Source organism: Salmo salar, chromosome ssa12 (assembly GCF_905237065.1).
Source record: "Salmo salar chromosome ssa12, Ssal_v3.1, whole genome shotgun sequence".
Lineage (NCBI taxonomy): Eukaryota > Metazoa > Chordata > Actinopteri > Salmoniformes > Salmonidae > Salmo > Salmo salar.
Genome location: NC_059453.1, coordinates 46,192,771 through 46,212,372, shown reverse-complemented (window position 1 = coordinate 46,212,372; position 19,602 = coordinate 46,192,771). Strand labels below are relative to the sequence as shown.

The 19,602-nt window shown below is 41.2% G+C and overlaps 1 protein-coding gene across 8 annotated transcripts in view; it reads left to right on the top strand.

Moving 5' to 3' along the window:
- The first annotated feature begins 5,597 nt into the window (after nt 1–5,597).
- LOC106565275 (TOX high mobility group box family member 2) overlaps nt 5,598–19,602 on the top strand; it is a 142,522-nt gene continuing 128,517 nt past the window's right edge. For 3 of the 8 annotated variants that reach the window (XM_045691418.1, XM_014132206.2, XM_014132199.2), the window contains exon 1: nt 5,600–6,253. In XM_045691418.1, coding sequence (XP_045547374.1) covers nt 6,149–6,253 — 105 coding nt within the window. In that variant the 5' untranslated portion in view covers nt 5,600–6,148. Of the gene's footprint in view, nt 6,254–15,831; nt 15,929–19,602 lie in introns of all 8 variants that reach the window. The other 5 variants (XM_045691417.1, XM_014132205.2, XM_045691419.1 and 2 more) reach the window with 4 other exon arrangements.

Here is a 19,602-nt window from a genome sequence, read left to right as displayed (position 1 = left end):
TGAATAACAGTGCTGATTTTGAGCATGGAGAGAAAGTGTGCTTGAATGCCGTACATGTACTGTGAATTATAGTGAAATAAGGCTTTCACTGCAGATTCTGATCATTAGTGACTCATTGCCTTGCCTAATGGAGCCTTTGAAGTATTTCCTGTTTACCATTGGGCTGTTTGCTGTATTTCAAACAGCCATTTATGGCAATATACAGCCAAATGTGGGATCACTGTTTAGATAACAAATAGATTATCGCAAAGTAAAAAGTAATTGAACGGAACATTCAAAATTAAGTCGGGCCTGTTCGTAAATTAATACGGCCTCTGCAAAATAAGTACACCATTATGTTTAGAGATGGAAAATAATGTAAGTATTTATAACCATTTTCTCATACGCTCAAGTCGAGAAGTGCGTGCATTATTTTTCTTGACCTTCGGTGCGGAAACTGTCAGTGACGGCTCAACTTAAGTCTATAAGAGAATGGTTATAAATACTTAAGATGCAGTAAGACAGGTGAACCCTCTTATAGGAGGAAGTAGCCTGTGATGCAACTGCATCTTGACAACTTCAGCTCTAATAACCACCGAGGGTACTGACGGTCTTATCATCATGACATTAAATAACACTTACATAACGCTGCTTATTTGTTACAGATGAAAGGGTCACACGTTAGATGAACCAACGAGAAAGCTACAGCTTACCTGAATTAGCTACCGTCATCTAAGAGAGATTATTATCAATTGAAGTGTAGTTTCTTAGTTAAATGTTATACCAGGTAAATACCAGCTTAAACCAGGTAGTAAAATGAAGCACTACTCATATGTATAATGTATTACTTTACACTTTATTTATTTGTTTGTATTTGCGAACACTTATTAGACTTTGCTTTCTATAACTTAAAGTCATTTTTAACTTCTTAATTTTCACAGAATGTGAACGTTTCATCTAAAGTTATTTCAAACTGGACCTGGGAAATATAATAGAAAATCATATATGCTCAGGTTCCAATCTATTAAGAGACAGAATCAGAAACTAAATGCTGACATCATCCAAAATACAATGTGCTATCCTTTACTGGGACATATTTAATTTTTTACTATTTCCTAATGACAGCCTCAGCTCTTATCGAGGCAATAAAATGGGACTGCATTTGTTCTGCCGCTAATTGCCAAAGTGCTGGTAATTAAAGGAAAATGAAGTTGTGGTAATAATTAGTTTCCGTAGTTGGAGAGGAATCCATCCTCCATCAGTTGTTCTTAAATAATACACGATTTTAGAGTTCAGTGGCCATGTGGGATGGGTTCTCTCTCTCTCTCCCTCTCCTCTCTTTCTCTTTTTCTCTTTCTTTCTCTCTCTCTCTCTCTCTCTCTCTCTCTCTCTCTCACACACACTTTCTGACTCTCTCTTTCTCTCCCTCCCTCTCTCTCTCTCTCTTTCTCTCCCAGGCTAGTTGTGAGGGATGCTGGGGCACTACACAAGCACTACACATTCCATTGCCATGAAGCCATTTGGTATCCCTGTGCCAGTTAACCCCTGCGCTGGCCTGAGTTGCTAGAGTTAGCCTCGCCAATGGCAAAAGCTAGCTGCAGCCAATAGTAGGCGAGCTCGGCATGCCCACTGAGCGACCCATCTGTCGCTGGTATTAAACAAGTTCGCACCCCAGGGCCTGTGCCACCACGCTGAGTAATAGCCATACTGATGAAGACCTGTTCCTAAGGGGAGGGGGGTGGGGGCAACAAGTCACCCACTGTGATGACAATGAGAGTTCACTCCCGTCCACACACACACACACATGCAGGCACACAGAAACACACACACACACCTGAATGGAGGCACACAAATGCACATACGTACACACACATGCACACAGGGTAGTTTATTCTTGTTGTTTCTTATTCTTAGAGAGAGGGAGAGCAAGATAAACACTTAGCTGTAAGTGATGTTATTTTTCCTCTCGGTTGCTTTTTAAGGATGTGAGCATGCAATGTTTTCATCCTGTTTTGTCGGCTGTGTGGATGGGCTAGGTTGGACCAGGGATGTGTGGCAGGGTCAGTGCTGAGGTGTTGCAATGCCATTGCTGTATTATCTCCCAGGTCACATCTATCAACACTCCGGAGGATATAGGGACTCTGATAGAAAAGGACATCTACTGTATTCTCAGTGAAAGCCGCTCCTTGAATTGAATTGCATGGCTATGCAAAGGCTCACTGGGAGATCTGCTACCCTTTAATGTCTCGCTTTTTTCTACCAATCTACCCAATTTCATATTTTTTATTTTGTAATTTAGCAGACAATCCTATCCTGTAAGGGCTGTCGTCGTAAGAAAACCAAGATGCAGCGGAGGATGTGTATTCATTTTAAAGATTTAATCAAATGAACCACTATAAACAAAATACTCGACAGAAACGACAGCAAACAGTCCTGTCTGGTCCTACATGAACAAAACAGAAAACACTAGACAGAAACAATCACCCACAAAACCCAAAGGAAAAACAGGCTACTTATGTGTGACTCCCAATCAGCAACAACAAACTACAGCTGTGCCTGATTGGAAGCCACACGGCCAAAATCAACGAAACAAACCAACCTAGAAACAATAACATAGAACGCCCACCCAATGTAACACCCTGGCCTAACCAAAATAAAAAACAAAAACCCCTCTCTATGGCCAGGGCGTTACATATCCAGAGCGAATTCCATGTATCACAGTTTTTGCAAGTAGACTCTTCAAATAAAATACATATAAACTCTACAAAAAAAGAAACGTCCCTTTTTCAGGACCCTGTCTTTCAAAGGTCATTCATAAAAATCCAAATAACTTCACAGACCTTCATTGTAAAGAGTTTAAACACTGTTTCCCATGCTTGTTCAATGAACCATAAACAATTAATGAACATGCATCTGTGGAACGGTCGTCAAGACACTAACAGCTTACAGACGGTAGGAAATTAAGGTCACAGTTATGAAATGTTAGGACACTAAAGAGGCCTTTCTACTGACTCTGAAAAACACCAAAAGAAAGATGCCCAGGGTCCCTACTCATCTGCGTGAACGTGCCTTAGGCATTCTGCAAGGAGGCATGAGGACTGCAGATGTGGCCAGGGCAATAAATTGCAATGTCCATACTGTGAGACGTCTAAGACAGCGCTACAGGGAGACAGGACGGACAGCTGATTGACCTCGCAGTGGCAGACGACGTGTAACAACACCTGTACAGGATCGGTACATCTGAACATCACACCTGCGGGACAGGTACAGGATGGCAACAACAACTTCCCAAGTTACAGCAGGAACGCACAATCACTCCATCAGTGCTCAGACTGTCCGCAATAGGCTGAGAGTGGCTGGACTGAGGCCTTGTAGGCCTGTTGTAAGGCAGGTCCTCACCAGACATCACTGGCAACAACGTCGCCTATGGGTACAAACCCACCATCGCTGGACCCGACAGGACTGGCAAAAAGTGCTCTTCACTGACGAGTCGCGGTTTTGTCTCAGCAGGGGTGATGGTTGGATTGAGCACGTCTGGGACCTGTTGGATCGAAGGGTGAGGGGTAGGGCCATTCCCCCCAGAAATGTCAGTGAACTTACAGGTGCCTTGGTGGAAGAGTGGGGTAACATCTCACAGCAAGAACAGGCAAATCTGGCACAGTCCATCAGGAGGAAATGCACTGCAGTAGTTAATGCAGCTGGTGGCCACACCAGATACTGACTGTTACTTTTGATTTTGACCCCCCCTTTGTTCAGAGACACATTATTCAATTTCTGTTAGCCACATGTCTGTGGAACTTGTTCAGTTTATGTCTCAGTTGTTGAATCTTGCTATGTTCATACAAATATTTACACATGTTAAGTTCGCTGAAAATAAACTCAGTTGACAGTGAGTTTACTACTGATTGACTCATCATCAAAGATATCTAGCACAACTGGGCGGAAAACAGAATTATTGATGTGCAAAACAATTGTGTCCAGAAAATGTTCAATTGAGTAAACTACCACGTAACATAGGACCTTGTTGCAGTTAGAAATAGTTGTCAGTGTGAATCAGTTCACAATTAACCTGTCTATCTCTAAATGTTGGCCACCAGAACATATTATTTATCTTCTGTGTCAAACCTATACTATATTCATCATGATAAACTGCATGTGCTAATTCGGTGCTAAAATTCACTGTGACCCAAATATGTGCAAACTGGTTCGTCAAAGAAGGACAGTGAAGAATGTAAAAAATGACAGGTCCCCAGATAAACCAGATTCGTCTCCCCTAATCCAACATTTAACACAGCATCATGTTTTGAGTGACATAATGAAGCTACTGAAATGTGTACCTTTAACTTGCTGAATCTAAGTGTTGCTACATTTTTATTGCCACGGTAAATACATAGATATAGAACACCAAATTTACAACGGTCCTAATTTTCTGTATCAAGAGTAGACTCAAGATAATCACAAAGGCAAGGTAGGCTACAGTGTCTGATCTTTTCCGCTAATTGGTCTTTTGTACAAAACATCAGATTTGGGCTGCCTGTGTAAACACAAGCCATTGATACACAGACGTAAACACAGCCAATGATACATAGTACCGAGTTAAAAATTAACTGAGAAACCTGTTTGTAGTTCTTGCAATTGGACATTGACATTGACAAACAAACTATAATACACAAAATCTCTACACTACAGCAGTAGTTACCCACCCTGGTTCATGGAAAGCTACAGGATGAGCAAAAAAACGGACTGGCAATAAAGCAGGTGCATGGGCTGGTCTCACCGGAGAACATTTTCATATTTTGGTTTAAAAAAAGAGCCAGAGAAGCGACGCAGAAGCGGCCCATGAGCATGTTAAGAAATGTCCAACCCAGCAACTGTCATGATTTTTGCGCAGAATGATAATCATTTGGCTAACTGGTTGTTGTCCCATTAAACACACTCCGGGCTAATGGGCTGGTGTTTCAGAATAGCCCAGGAGGATTTCTGGATATTGTTCCACCACTAAAACTCATGATTCCACGGCACTGATCAAGGTCGTGATGATAAATTGATTAGATGCGTTGTGTGTGTAAGAGACAGGCATATGTCCCACAATTAATATTTACATTTTACATTTTAGTCATTTAGCAGACGCTCTTATCCAGAGCGACTTCCAGTAGTGAGTGCATACATCATGCATTTTTTTATTTGTACTGGCCCCCCGTGGGAATCGAACCCACAACCCTGGCGTTGCAAACACCATGCTCTACCAACTGAGCCACAGGGAAGCCATGTATGTAATATGTAGGTCTTATTAAGTTTTGTTGTTGTTACGAAAATACCTGCACTTGTCCCTATTACCATTTAGCGTATTACTAGCCTTAATTAAAAGTAAAGTAAAAAGGAGGTTGGGGTCAATATTTATGACAGTAACTACAGAGAGCCCTACATTGGCCGTTGGGTAGGCTATCCGAATCGTCTGGCTATGTTTTCATAGCTACATCATGTCGATAAACTCTGATTTCTCCGAACCGCAGTGTAACTGGATCGGTTGTCAATCAGCCTGATGCTGTATCTCCCCTCCCCCTTCATCTCGCTCTTTCTCTTTTTCTCCCCCTATTCCCTCTGTTATCGGTAGAGGTCGCATGGCATTCGGTATGGAAAGAAGTAGTCGAACTATAACTCGAAGTGAACACATGGATAAACACTCCTACATGACAAAGCAGACAGGGAGTGAGCGCGCGACTGGAAAATAGAAACAGACGAACGTTTTTGGGAGAACATAGAACTATTTTGGCTATATCTTTTGCATGCAACGTTGATGCTGAGTTGTTGTAAACAATTTCAGTCAACGTTGTTTCATGTTTAGTTGCTGAAACATCTAAGTTTTTTTTCCCGCAAAGTGAACTTTGAGAGTATTTTTCCTGCTGCGAACACAAATATATGTATGTATCGATAGAGCATCATTGCAGAAGCTTGATAGTGTTGAAGTGAGAGCACCAGCGGATGTGAGGAGAGAGTGTTTTGAGAGAACCAATCCTTTTTTTCTTTCAAGCCTTCTGTTTCTTTTTGTTTGGTAAAACAGTAGATAGAGAGAGAGAGAAATAGGGAGAGAGAGAGATATATATATATAGAGAGAGAGAGTCACAGGCATTGGCGCTGCTTTCATGCCGTCAGTCTTGCGGACCCTGAGATGGACGTGAGATTTTATCCAGCACCCCCTTCAAGCGTGGGCTCATGTACATTACCAACTGATTCAAGTTGCCTGACCTCTTTGGACTATTATCACTGCAACAAGGTAATTACTATTACATACTCATTTGTAAGGCTATACATTGAGATTGGATGTTACATCCTTTTTTCAGTTGCGCGAATGTGTTGCATGCGGCTATACTGCATTTATCAACCATGCATATTGACAAATGTGACTTCATCTGAAATATAGTATCATGATATGCATTGCATACAGCCTTCAAAAAACATTTCATAATTGAGACTAATGCATTTCCTGAAACTTTCCTGCATCTTTGTAGCCTACTGCTCCGCAGTAACTCTTTGGAAGTTGACATCATCGTAGATGTTACCTCAAAAGGTGTATTGCTATGAGCAAGTTGCGAAACCTTTCACTGTGTATATAAATTGTAGGTAAAGGCGCGGTGCTGTAAAGTCCCACGCATAAATATGGTGCGTAAAATGCCTGTCCTATCCAGCGCAAACGAATAGCTAAATTGTATTCGAATACGGACTTAATTGCTCACAGTTTTCAGGGTTTACTTTCAACTACTCATAATTCATGCAAAATTACGCGTAAGTTTTTCCCTGCAGAAGAACATTATTTTATTTCATGACCTATTTTACACAATAGGTAATAACTGCATTCTCCACATGGTAAAAGTAACAATGACTAATTCATACCATAGCCACTCTGCATAACATATTTACACATAATAACAAATAATCAGAAAAACTATCATGATACACAATGGGAATTCACTATGTTTAGGGTAGACTAGCCTATATGCCTATGTCTTATAGCCAATGGTAGGCTACTGGTAACGCAATATATGAACGCTTAGCCTACTATTATCCTTTTCGCATCTATTTATCCTTTAACTCACATATTCATAGGCTATATGTACATGGATGCATGATATCCATGACAAGTAATCATATTTGATTGGAGCAGAAATGGGAACTCTTCCTAATGAGTTTATTGCCCTTGTGATAAAAACTGCACCTGCTGGCAAAGTTTCTCTTAACAGTTACTGGGTGGAGGAAAGCTAAAAAACGAACAAAGCAATTGAAGCCAAACATTTATGAGACATTATTTTCATCCCATATTGTAAAATGCATGATTGGTTCGCCATGTGTACGTTTGCGTCTATCCATATGTTCCAAATTACGCATTCGCTTATACCGCATCGAGCTCACATAGGCAAAAAAAAAATATCCACAACATCTTGAACATATTCCAAACATTCTTCCTCATGTTGATTTTTAGTCTAGATTCGAATTTATCATGTGTACATTACTTACGTCCGCTTCCTTATATGTTCCCTTTGCAAACAGTTAAGATATGCCAGCCTGAGAATTTCATGTGCGTACTATAGCCTATAGGAAAGTGTTTTGCTCACAGAAAGAACGACCAGTTATAAAATACGATTGAGTATATGTTTCTAAATGCCTTAATTTTTTAATTAGAATGCACAATAATGGCACCAGAAGTAGCTCGCCATATTTTGAATTTAAAAAAGCATGAAGCTTATGTAGACAGCAGTGGCAATGAGTTTTGTTTCGCAATACTGTCCCAGTTCGTCTATGAGCTCTGTTATTATCAGATTTCCTCAGTCAAACAGAAAGCATTATAAGATCTCAAACCATACAAAAATATATGCATAAAGCATTAAAATAGTTGCTTTGTTAATTTTCCATTTGGCCCAATGCTCTCCATTTATAGGCTACCTAATAATATTATGTTTGATCTTGAATCACCTTATAGCACAAGTCTTCTTTATATAAACAACACCACAATAAAGTTTTGTTTATATTGAAGCCAGTGATGGATCAGAGGCATCTGTATTTTGCTATCCATTATGTCCCGCACCAGTTGACAATTGATCCAATCTGGCTGCCTCTCAATGCTGTGGTCAATGTAAAAGTTATGTAAACATTTTGTCAGTAAATACAAAGCTACGTGCTCCCAGATAGTGGATGATATGAATGAATTGTGTTTGCCTAGCGTAAGGCTGTATATGATAGCTATTCTTCTTAGCAATATAATGTTGTTTTTAATCCCTTTGCACTGTCACACACTTGTAGTCCTTTAAGATCAAATGTGGCTTGCCTTTCTATGATTTGGGCCCCATGATTCAATGAACTCTTGTTTGCACTCATTTTGCCATGTTGGGTAAGAGGAGATGGTGTTTGGTTCCATGGAGAGCATCATATAGCCTTGCCATTACTAAATTGACGCGTGTCCACACTGTACATTGTGACATACTATGTGTGCACTGTCACAGTGCACCTTAAGTGGCAAAACTAATATATATTTTTTATGACAGTTCACATTTGGATCAATCTTTTAAACTGTAGATGTGTGCAGTCTATGAGACTACCATATGGGAGTGAGTTATCACAGACATTTTAGTAATTGTATAGAATTGACCCCCCTAACTATGACTGATACAATGTCTTACAGTGTTGCAGCTGAACCGGAAGTGGCTATGGAAACCAGGCCATCCTGTATAAACAGCTTGTAGGCTACTTCCTGTGCTAGCTAACATGCTAACGTGCTAAAGTGAGGTGTCTGCATTCCTGCTGGTTTACTATAAACCAGGCCTCAGGTAAAATGGCAGCAATGTACAGATACACGTACAGGTCATAAACACCAAAAATCCACAATAGGGTTAATAATGTCAGGAACTTAAAGGATTTGTAAATTGTGTAAACTGAAACTGGTTTGACTGGATGTTTGGGTTTGTGATTGGTGCATTTCATGGATCTGGATCGACAAGCCATATCAAGGGCTCTGATGGGGAGCACGTCGTCTCCTCCACAAGTACATAATGGGGCGGTGTCCTGGACACTAGCAAGCTCAATGGGGAATCTCCACTGAAAATGTTTTTTAGTCCAGGATTAGGCCAACATCCCAAATATTTGAGTTTGAGGTGCATTCAATGATGCCATTTCTAAACAGCACAGATGCATGTATGTTTTTAGTGGAACAATGAATCTATTAAGTACATTTACATTTTAGTCATTTTGCAGACGCTCTTATCCAGAGCGACTTACAGTAGTGAATGCATACATTTCATTTCATGCATTTAAAAAAAAAAAATAATTGTACTGGCCCCCCGTGGGGCCCCCGTGTACAGACCTACAGTAAAGGCCTTATCTAGTAACTCGTTAGACCCTATCCTGATCTCAATCTAGAACAACCCAAGCATCCTCTTGAAACCAGACAATAACATATGAACAATAGTATATTGCACGTTTTAAAAGGGAAAGGGGGATACCTAGTCAGTTGTACAACTGAATGCATTCATCTGAAGTAAAAGAGAACCAAATCTACAACATAGCAGTGTAGAGTCAAAAAGATAGGAGATACTTGCGACTAAATGTATTCCCATATTAACTCTCTGGGCCTATCCCTTTTCAAATCTCTCCAAGTTGCATTGTCTTGCATTGCATGCGTCTCAGATGGCACCCTATTCCCTATATAGTACACTACTTTTGACTAAGGCCTATAGGGTCCCCCATAAGGCTCTGGTCAAAAGTAGTGCACTATATAGGGAATATGGTGCCATTTGGGATGCACACATTGTCACTGCACTTCGCTGTGAGTCATCCTCACTTTTAGCCCCAGATTCTCTCCTAATCTTTTTGAAGCCTCTCTGTATCTCTCCACTTCTCTCTCTCCTCCATGAGTGGGTGTATTGTTTGTTCAGTATAGCTCCATACACTTGGCGCATACCAGCGCTAAAGGGACACTACTTCCTCACAAATGCATGTTTCGTTGAGAGACTATTTGTCAAATGTATTATGACTTGTGCATACCCCGAGGCAGACTCACTTCTGTGAAATGAAGTTGGATAGATTACTGTATCTAGCTAGCTGCTCCAATTTTCTCCAGATCCTCCTCCAACATCAATGTGTCAGAAAGGGGACTCGGATATATAATTAGATGGGTTGGATTGGAAATTCAGTGGCGTAGATGTAGTGTACTGTACATATTTGCATTACGTAAGTATATAGTACAGTGTGTACAAAAGTATACGGACAAAGGTATTGTGGCTCTGTTAGTCGTAACACTCTATGGTGGTGTGTGTGTGTGTGTGTGTGTGTGTGTGTGTGTGTGTGTGTGTGTGTGTGTGTGTGTGTGTGTGTGTGTGTGTCATGCATTTCTAATTGGTGTTATGCCTCGAGGCAAGATCTATGGAGCATATGATTTAATGGGAGTAAGCCTCAGGTGTACAATTTTTCCTGTGTTTCCTCCATACACCATATATAATGTACACTCTGAAGTCCACACAGTAAGAACTGCCCTGATTAAGGCTGACTTCCTTAATCCCAATTGGCCACCACAAGGTACTCAATGCTATTTGAGTATCGTTTAACTGCTTTTTACAAATATGGCAGATACAAAACTATACATAACCCCTATTATCGTTTGGGAGATTCCAATTTCACCCATATCTACATAATACAATTGTTGATGGAATAGTCCAAAATATGACCACAGTGGGGGGTGGTCTTTCTTATGTTTAATCTCACAGAACGTCTTATTTCTTCCCATTCTCTTGTAACATGACCTTAATGGAAATAGAAAATGAATTGTTATTCTAGCATTACCACATTCTGTACACAGAAAAGTGAATTAAGTGGAAGTAAGCGGTCTTGGGTGTTTTACCCCCCATTCATACATTTTGCTGACTGGAGAATCCGAGCAAGAACTACTAGTCTCCCTGGAAAAGCGTTAACCCATGCATACTGTAACTGAAGGAATGCCAGGCAGAAGAGCACATGCAAAAATCATTCTGTAGCTCCACTGGCACTGGTAGTACTCCAACAGGCCACCGTACATCACACTCAACCAAAACCACCTCAAACTAAAATATAGTAAAATGAAAAAAGTACACATACATTTGGGGGTAGTTCGTACAGTAGGCTACATTCGCTGGATGTACAGTACAGTTCGTTCATGTTCTGTACTAGTTGAATGGTTGTCACCGCTTCCTGATATTAATCAGGCGTTCCTCCAATGTGCCCGAGCATCTCTTTATTTACGTTGCCGGCAGTGGCAATGTCAAAAGGTTATGGGGGGAAATCAGGTAGCCTGGAGCAGATTATATCTCTGAGTTAATGATAAGTACAGAGCCATTCTCTGGGGAAGCTGAGCTGAAATTGCCTTCCACACAGTGCCTACACCATTACCTCGGAAAATGATTTCTAGCCAGCCTCCCCTCGTCGTTGTGGTATGACTTATTTATTCAAAACACAACAACAAATAGCAACAAGGAGCAACGGGGAACTGCGATCAGTTTCATAAAAAATAAAAAATAAAAAAAGTAATGCATTTTAAGCGAGTCAATCATATTTTTTGGACGGGAGAAAAGTAGCAGTTACGGAGGAGAGAGATGGTTATGTCAACGTGCTTCTCATTTCTTTCACATAATTTGAACGGGCAAAAAAAGAAGACATCTAAAAAGAACAAACCTGCCTTTATTTCGATACCGTGCCATTGTTAACCTAATTGATAGCTGTCCTGCTTTCATATAGGCCTACCTGTCATATTACTAGTCACAGACAGTGGCTGTGACTGTGACTAGGCCATTTACTGTGAAACGTTGCTGGCTCTATAAACAATAGGAAAGGGATCCAGTAATGCCTGCAGTAAATAAGAATCGGGTCCTAAGGGATTAAACCTGGACTCCAGTTTAACCTGCAGAAGAAAGAGCCACACAGACACAATGCCAAGGCCTACGGTGCTGCAGCCTGCAATCCCACAGCTCTCCATGCTTAGCCCTGACTCGTAGCATTAGTGTCATGGCATCACTATTTGAAGCATTGACAGTTTGCAAAGTTTAATGTACAAAATGTCTCAAAATAGGTAGAATAGTTTTAGTTTATCACCTGCATCCAAATTAGATTCATACCCGTTTGCTTTTGGTAATTGGGTGAAACATATCAGTGTATTGTATACTGTGATTGCTACATAATACTCTTGTTATATCAATAGCTTGAGCCACTTTTTATGTATATAAAGTGTACTATTCATTAATTGGGATTAATTCCAATTCAAGATGTAATGCATTAAGACACATTTGCATAGATCATTTAAATCATTTGCGTGCGTAATCATCACAGCTATGCTGCACAGTAAGTGAATCATAGTCACGTTCTGTAATGACAGAAGAAATGAATGGTCTACATGGTGATTTGTGTTGGACCCCCCTGTATGCTTGCCCCTCGCAAAATCATATTAACTCTCATTATTGTCATTGCTGTTGAAGCACACACAGTGTAGTGCCGACCTCTGGCCCCTTGATCTCCTGTTCTCCTGTTCTTGATGGGGGGGGTGCTGCTTGGGTGGTGTACCAGGGTGCTTAAAACGATACCCCTCAGGAAACAGTGGGATCCCCAGTAGCACCTCTCTCGCTCTCGCTCTCTTTCTGTCCCTCTCTCTTTAATGTTCTCTCATTTTTTGCTCTCTTCCTCTTGCTCTCGCGCTCTCTTTCTCTCTCTCGCTCTCTCCATAGCTGTTTCATATTCAGGGGACTTGTTTGTTTGGGGGGGTGAGAGGTTTTGAGGGGGGAAGAGAATGATTTGGGTGGGTGGGTAATAGGGGCACAAGGGCATGTGCCCCCTCAGATTTGTCCTGTTTAAAACATATTCAGATGTTAAATGAATTACTAAACTTTATCATAATTATTTATTTGAAGATCTGTCAGTGGTATTTTGTGGAGGGGGCACATTGAATGGACCAGGCAAAGAGCCCCCCCCCCCCATTCTCCCTAGTAAAGTGGTTCCTTCCAAGGTGCACCATGGAGCAAAGATATGCTAGGCAGGATGCTAGATACTTTAGTGCATGCAGACAGTATCTCCGGTGGAGAAGGAGAGAAAGTGTCGAGTTTGATTTGATTTTAGCTGCCGGTGATGGGCAGGAGGTATGTTTGTAAATTAATTTGATCAAGCAATTTAGCCTATTGATTCCTTCTTGATGAATAAATAAACAAACAGGTTTTGCTGTTCCTCAGTAATACTAGCCACCTAGCAATTGTATGAAGTTGGCTTTAGCTAGACAGCTAGCTAATCTCCCAATCTCCCAACCTCATAACTAGCAACCAAGCCATTTCAGGCTATCAATCAAGTTAGAGTAGCTTGTCTAACTATCTTAGCCGGCATGCCTGCTGGCAAGGTTGCTAGACTTTAGAAAAGCAAGCAATTACTAAATGTACTGAATTGGACTCACATTCCTTTCAATCCTTTACCCAGATTTTAGCAGAGATGCAGATAAGCATATTTAGGGTTATGATACAATACCAGTGTGGCAGTTGTACTAAACTCCTAAGGCATAAAAGTTCTTAAGGAATCAATGTGCATCTGTGGCGCAGAAGGTCCAAGCCTAGCCAGCAGGGCCAAGCCTAGCCAACTCTGCTGCCGCAGTGCACCTCCGCACCACAACCACTGCTTCCGTGTCCCCCGCTGTGCCGCCAGGGGCACCGCCGACACTGCAGTCCCTCGTAATGCCACCAGGGGCACCGCCAACACTGCAGCACAGAGTTTCTAAACCCAGAGGTGCAAGATCGCGAGACTTTCAGGAACGCTTGTGAAATAGAGCAAACAGACCAGGCCGAGGTTTTGGGTTTAAGAAGTCAACGAGACAAGTAAAAAAATCTTCCTTAGTTGTTAATTTTCTCAAAATCTAAAGCCACAGCCTAGATTCGAACTAATGTCTTAAGTAGTTGAAAATTCTATTACTCCAACCTTGTGAAAGTGACAAAGGATTTAATTAGCCTTTTCTTAATAAAAGCCTCTTTGTTTGGACTGCACTCCTCACACCTCTTCCTTTACCTTTGAGTCATTGCCTAGACCCCCTAGACCAGTGGTCACCAACCTTTTCTGAGTCAAGATCACTTTCTGATTCAAAATGCAAGCCGAGATCTACCGCTCAGGATTTAAAAATGAAAATGTAAGCCTATACATCATTAACCAATTTTTAACAGTTCTGTCGGAATGAGACTTGTGCAGTAGGCTATATGCTCAATATATTATCACTGCTTATTGGCTATACTTGAATTGCCCTGCCAATGTTGTTCTTCTCAGACTATTTTGAAAATTTTATTTAAATGTTTTACCATGCCTTCAGAAAGTATTCAGGTCCTTGACTTTTTCCACATTTTGTTGAATTTAAAAATAATAAAATGTAGATTTTGTCACTGGCCTACACACGATATATCATAATGTCAAAATGGGATTAGGTTGTTGCAATTTTTAAAAATTAATTAAAAATGAAAAGCTGAAATGTCTTGAGTGAGTAATTATTTAACCCCTTTGTTATGGCAAGCTTAAATATGTTCAGGAGTAAACATTCGGCTTAAAAAGCCACATAGTAAATTGCATGGACTAACTCTGTATTCAGTAATAGTGTTTAACATGATTTTTGAATGACTACCTCATCTCTGTACCCCACATATACAATTATCCGTAAGGTCCCTCAGTCGAGCAGTACATTTTAAACACAGATTCAACCACAAAGACCAGGGAGGTTTTCCAATGCCTTGCAAAGAAGGTCACATATTGGTAGATGGGTAAAACAAGGACATTGAATATTCCTTTGAACATGGTGAAGTTATTAATTACACTTTGGATGGTGTATCAATACACCCAGTCACTACAAAGATACAGGCATATTTCCTAACTCAGTTGCCGAAGTGGAAGGAAACCTCTCAGGGATTTCACCATGAAGCCAATGGTGACTTTATTAACCGTTACTGTAATGGCTGTGATACAGTAGGATAAAACTGAGGTTGGATCAACAACATAGTAGTAACTCCACAATACGAACCTAACTTACAGAGTGAAACGAAGTAAGCTTGTACAAAATAAAAATATTCCAAAACATGCTTCCTGTTTGCAACATGGCACTAAAGTAATACTGCAAAAAAATGTGGCAAAGCAATTCACTTTTTGTCCTGAATACAACGTGTTATGTTTGGGGCAAATCCAATACAACACATTACTGATTAACACTCTCCATATTTTCAAGTATAGTGGTGGCTGCATCATGTTATGGGTATGCTTGTAATCGGTAAAAACAATTAACAGAATGCAGCTAAGCACAGGCAAAATCCAAGAAGAAAACCTGGTTCAGTTTTTGAAAATAATAATATGCAAATGTTGCACAATCCAGGTCTGGAAATCTCTTAGAGACTTACCCAGAAATACTCACAGCTGTAATCGCTGCCAAAGGTGCTTCTACAAAGTATTGACTCAGGGGGGTGTGAATACATATGTAAATGAGATATTTCTGTATTTCATTTTCTGAAATGTTGCAAAAATGTCCAAAAACTTTTTTTCACTTTGTTATTATGTGGTATTATTGTGTGTAGATGGGTGAGAACACAACAAACACAACACAACAAAATAAGTCAAGAGGTATGTTGTCTCTACTGAGAAAAGGAGACACAGTCTTCCAGCTAATGGCGAAACTTAAGTCGCACTGCATTATTTCTGCCTCATGCGCCAATTCATGTTGTTACTCCTATGACCAGAGAAAGTTAAATATTCCTCTATATTAAAAACTGTGCATGCACAGTGATCTGAGCTATCTGATTGGTCAGCGGTAGGCTTATATGTGCACTTGATTTGCTCTAGGTCTGCCGGGTAGGCGGAGTTCTACCTTCAAACACATGAAATGGTTCACCGCCAAGCAGTGCTAAACAAAAAAGAAGCCAATTCAACAGGTAAAGAGGTATGCTTAATATGCTTACTAAAATTGACAGAATTAGGCATGATGATTATGGCTCTAGATTGCAGGAAAAATCTGTTTCAGGTGTATGAAAAATGCAAAATTTACGAACTTGCAGAGGGGGATAAGCCCCCTGCCGGACCACCCCCCATCATCCACATGTACTTCGTGCCCCCTCTAAATTACGTTGGCCCTGGGGGGGGGGCACTTTATTTTTCAGCCACCGTGTCTGTAATGTCTCTCAGCGATATGGAAACCAAAATGAGCCTTGCCAACAGATGTGTTCCAGCATAGATAGTGACTTGAAAGACACATGTTTATTGTTTTAGTGCACTTTGTGTGATTCAAACTAGAGGTCTTCACGGATCCACAGTGGGTCCGGATGGAGAATTCGAAATAATGTCTGGGTCGGATCTGATTGTCACGGTTCTAGGGTATGTGTAATTTTAACTGACTTTTCCGAAAGGGCCCGTACAGTTTCGAACGCGACTGCTGCAGTAGAGAGAGAGATACATATGATAATTTATGCTGCTGCTCTTGCCTTTCACAAGAGTGGAGCGTGTCATGTGTAGCTTGTTGTTGGCCAATCATAAGTCATATAAGCAGCAATAGGCTACAGTCATTGGGCCTCGCTCCATGTGTGGCAAAAGTTAGGAGATATCTAATCACAGGAGGCTGCTGAGGGGAGGACGGCTCATAATAATGGCCGGAACAGAGTGAGTGGAATGGATGTATTTGATACCATTCCAGTTATTCTGCTCTAGCCATTACCACAAGCCCGTCCTCCCCAATTAAGGTGCCACCAACCTCCTGTGTATCTAATCAATGGAAGATGAAATTAAAGTGACGGAAAATAAATAAAAAGTTAAAGGAGAAGGATAGGCTACAACGATATATATTCTTATATTCTGTTATTTGTAACTGTAGGATGAGAGAGCGCTTGCACTGCAGCATCAGTTAGCATAGCTAGCTAACTAGTTTCTCCTGGTTTGATGCAGTCCAAGACAGGTACTACGTAATCATATTTGATGATAAATAACCTAGCTATGGCAGATATTAGTCTACTATAGCGTGAGTCGGCCTGGTTGGTTGCTGTCTCTCCCTCTCTCCTTCCTGCTCCCCATGTCACTCGCTCACAGTACGGCCCCTCCCACGCCTGCTAGAGCGGTACCCCTCTCCCTCCTTTCATGCTTTATCAGCTGCTCCGGTTAATAAACCAGGTCTGGAGTCGACCAGGTCTATAAGGATCAGGTCTAGTTGTCCTCGGGTCTGTTCGGAACGGGTCTCTATATTTAAAACAAACATTTATTTATATCGGATCCAGGTGGGAAAGCCCCAATTCCATTTTGGAACGGGTCCAATGTTTTGGACCTATGAAGACCTCTAGTTCAAACCCAAACTGCATGAAGTGCTGATTGATGGATCTGAATTAAAGAAGAGAGAAAAAAAGGGAGTGAGTCAGAGGTGAGAATCTGTTCTGTGCGACTTAACCGTTTCCTCACTCACTTGAATTGCGAAGGGGGAAAACCCTGACAGTGTTTCACTGCAAGAGACATTCACAGGTTCAGCCCTTTGCTTTCAGCACACCTACCTACCATTCGAGAACACAAACCTTTCTCTAACAAAGTTTGAAAGCTCTCTCAGTTTTTTTGGCCAAAAAATATGGATATCCGCCGCGAAACAGCACTGAAAATGATGGAAGTATACGTGTTGCACCAAAGGAACAGTTGTTGTCAGTGACATTCGACATCATCCACATGCTTGCGCTTTTCATTTATGTTTTACTCTTGGTCACAGTGTTAACCTCTCGTTATGTTTGCTCGGGCAGATGCAACGTCCATGCAATGTTCATGCAACCTGCATCATAAACATGATGATATCTTAATATTTTGATATCTTTACTTAAGTTGGTTTTTCAACAACAATCCAAATATAGCCCTAGTGTAATATAACAGTGAAAGCATATACTGTGTGTTGACCTAGGTGTTGACCTATTTCATTGACACTGCCCTGGATTTCTCACCTGTCCTAGAATGCAATTAACACGCTTTATTCAAGACACAGCCCAATTAACACAGGAACACATTAGTATATCATACGTTCCAGACAGTGCTTGTCAACACTCCGAGACACCCCTCAGCGTACACCTCCAGATTCTAACCTATTTCGCATAACAACGTTCTAGGACTGGAAGAATACAGTGTCTCGCCTATAGTCTCATAGTTGCATTTTCGGAAAGGTTGAATGGCTGGTGGTTGGTGGTTGGTGATTGCTTGCTACAGGCAGGAAATGAAACATTGAAAGAGAGGGAAGAAGGGGGAAAAACATTTCATGGAGACTTGACAGGTCATAGTGTGGAAAGTTTGACATGGTCTGGACGTGGCTGATACTGTATCTCTGGTGATTATCGGGACGTTTCAGAGTGACGGAGCTAAAATAGTTATTAGTTCAGTCTGGTGATAAGAAAGCGAGGCCTCCGACAAAGGCTGCATCCCAAATTGCAACCTATTTCCATTATAGTGCACTATGGGCTCTGGTCAAAAGTAATGCACTATATAGGAAATAGAGTGCCATTTGGGACACAACCCAATTCCAGGGCCAAACGATGAGGCAAGAATTTGCAGCCAAGTGTTATCTGCTCTTATAAGACCAAGACCCATCTCCTCTGTGGTGAGATTTTATTAGCAGGTAGGCTACAAGCAACAGCTGATACTGACCAGATTTCTCTCCAAACATTTTCATTATGTTACTGTATACCTGTCTTTGCAAGAGGAGGCCGCAGTTTGTGCTCTTTTTAACATCTTACCACAGTCACTTCTTCCAATATCAATGTGCATTTTCTTGGAAAGTCTGAGCGATTCCAGTGATCCCAGATTCCATAGGATAATTGTAGAAATGCGATAAACAAACTGTCGGCGGAGTGGAAAAATGCAGCTGTTGGGTGTATTAAGACTGGGTCGGCGAGGCTGGGCAAACACGAACAGTTGTCTTAGCTTCCTGTGGCATGTCCTGTGCAAACACACAGTGGAGATGGCTGGCTCGGGGCCGGGCTTTACTAAGTGCCTTTGGGCCTGGTTGAGTACACACACGGACCCTTCCAGAATCCTACCCCCTTCTCCCCGTCCCACCCCCTCCTTGCACGGCCATTGTCCACTCCTCACTATTCAGACACCTTTTTACACATTTTGTTACGTTACAACCTTATTCTAAAATCGATAAAATTATTTTTTCCCTCATCAATCTACACACAATACCCCATAATGACAAATAAAAAAATGTTATTTAGCAATTTTTGCACATGTATTAAATATAAAAACTGAAATAACACATTTACATAAGTATTCAGACCCTTTCCTCAGTACTTTGTTGAAGTACCTTTGGCAGCGATTACAGCCTCGAGTCTTCTTGGGTATGATGCTACAGGCTTGGCACACCTGCATTTGGGGAGTTTCTCCCATTCTTCTCTGCAAATCCTCTCAAGATGTGTCAGGTTGGATGGGGAGCGATGCTGCACAGCACTTGTCAGGTCTCTCCAGAGATGTTCGATCGGGTTCAAGTCCGGGCTCTGGCTGGGCTGCTCAAGGACATTCAGAGACTTGTCCCAAAGCCACTCGTGCGCTGTCTTGGCTGTGTGCTTAGGGTCGTTGTGCTGTTGGAAGTTGAACCTTTGCCCCAGT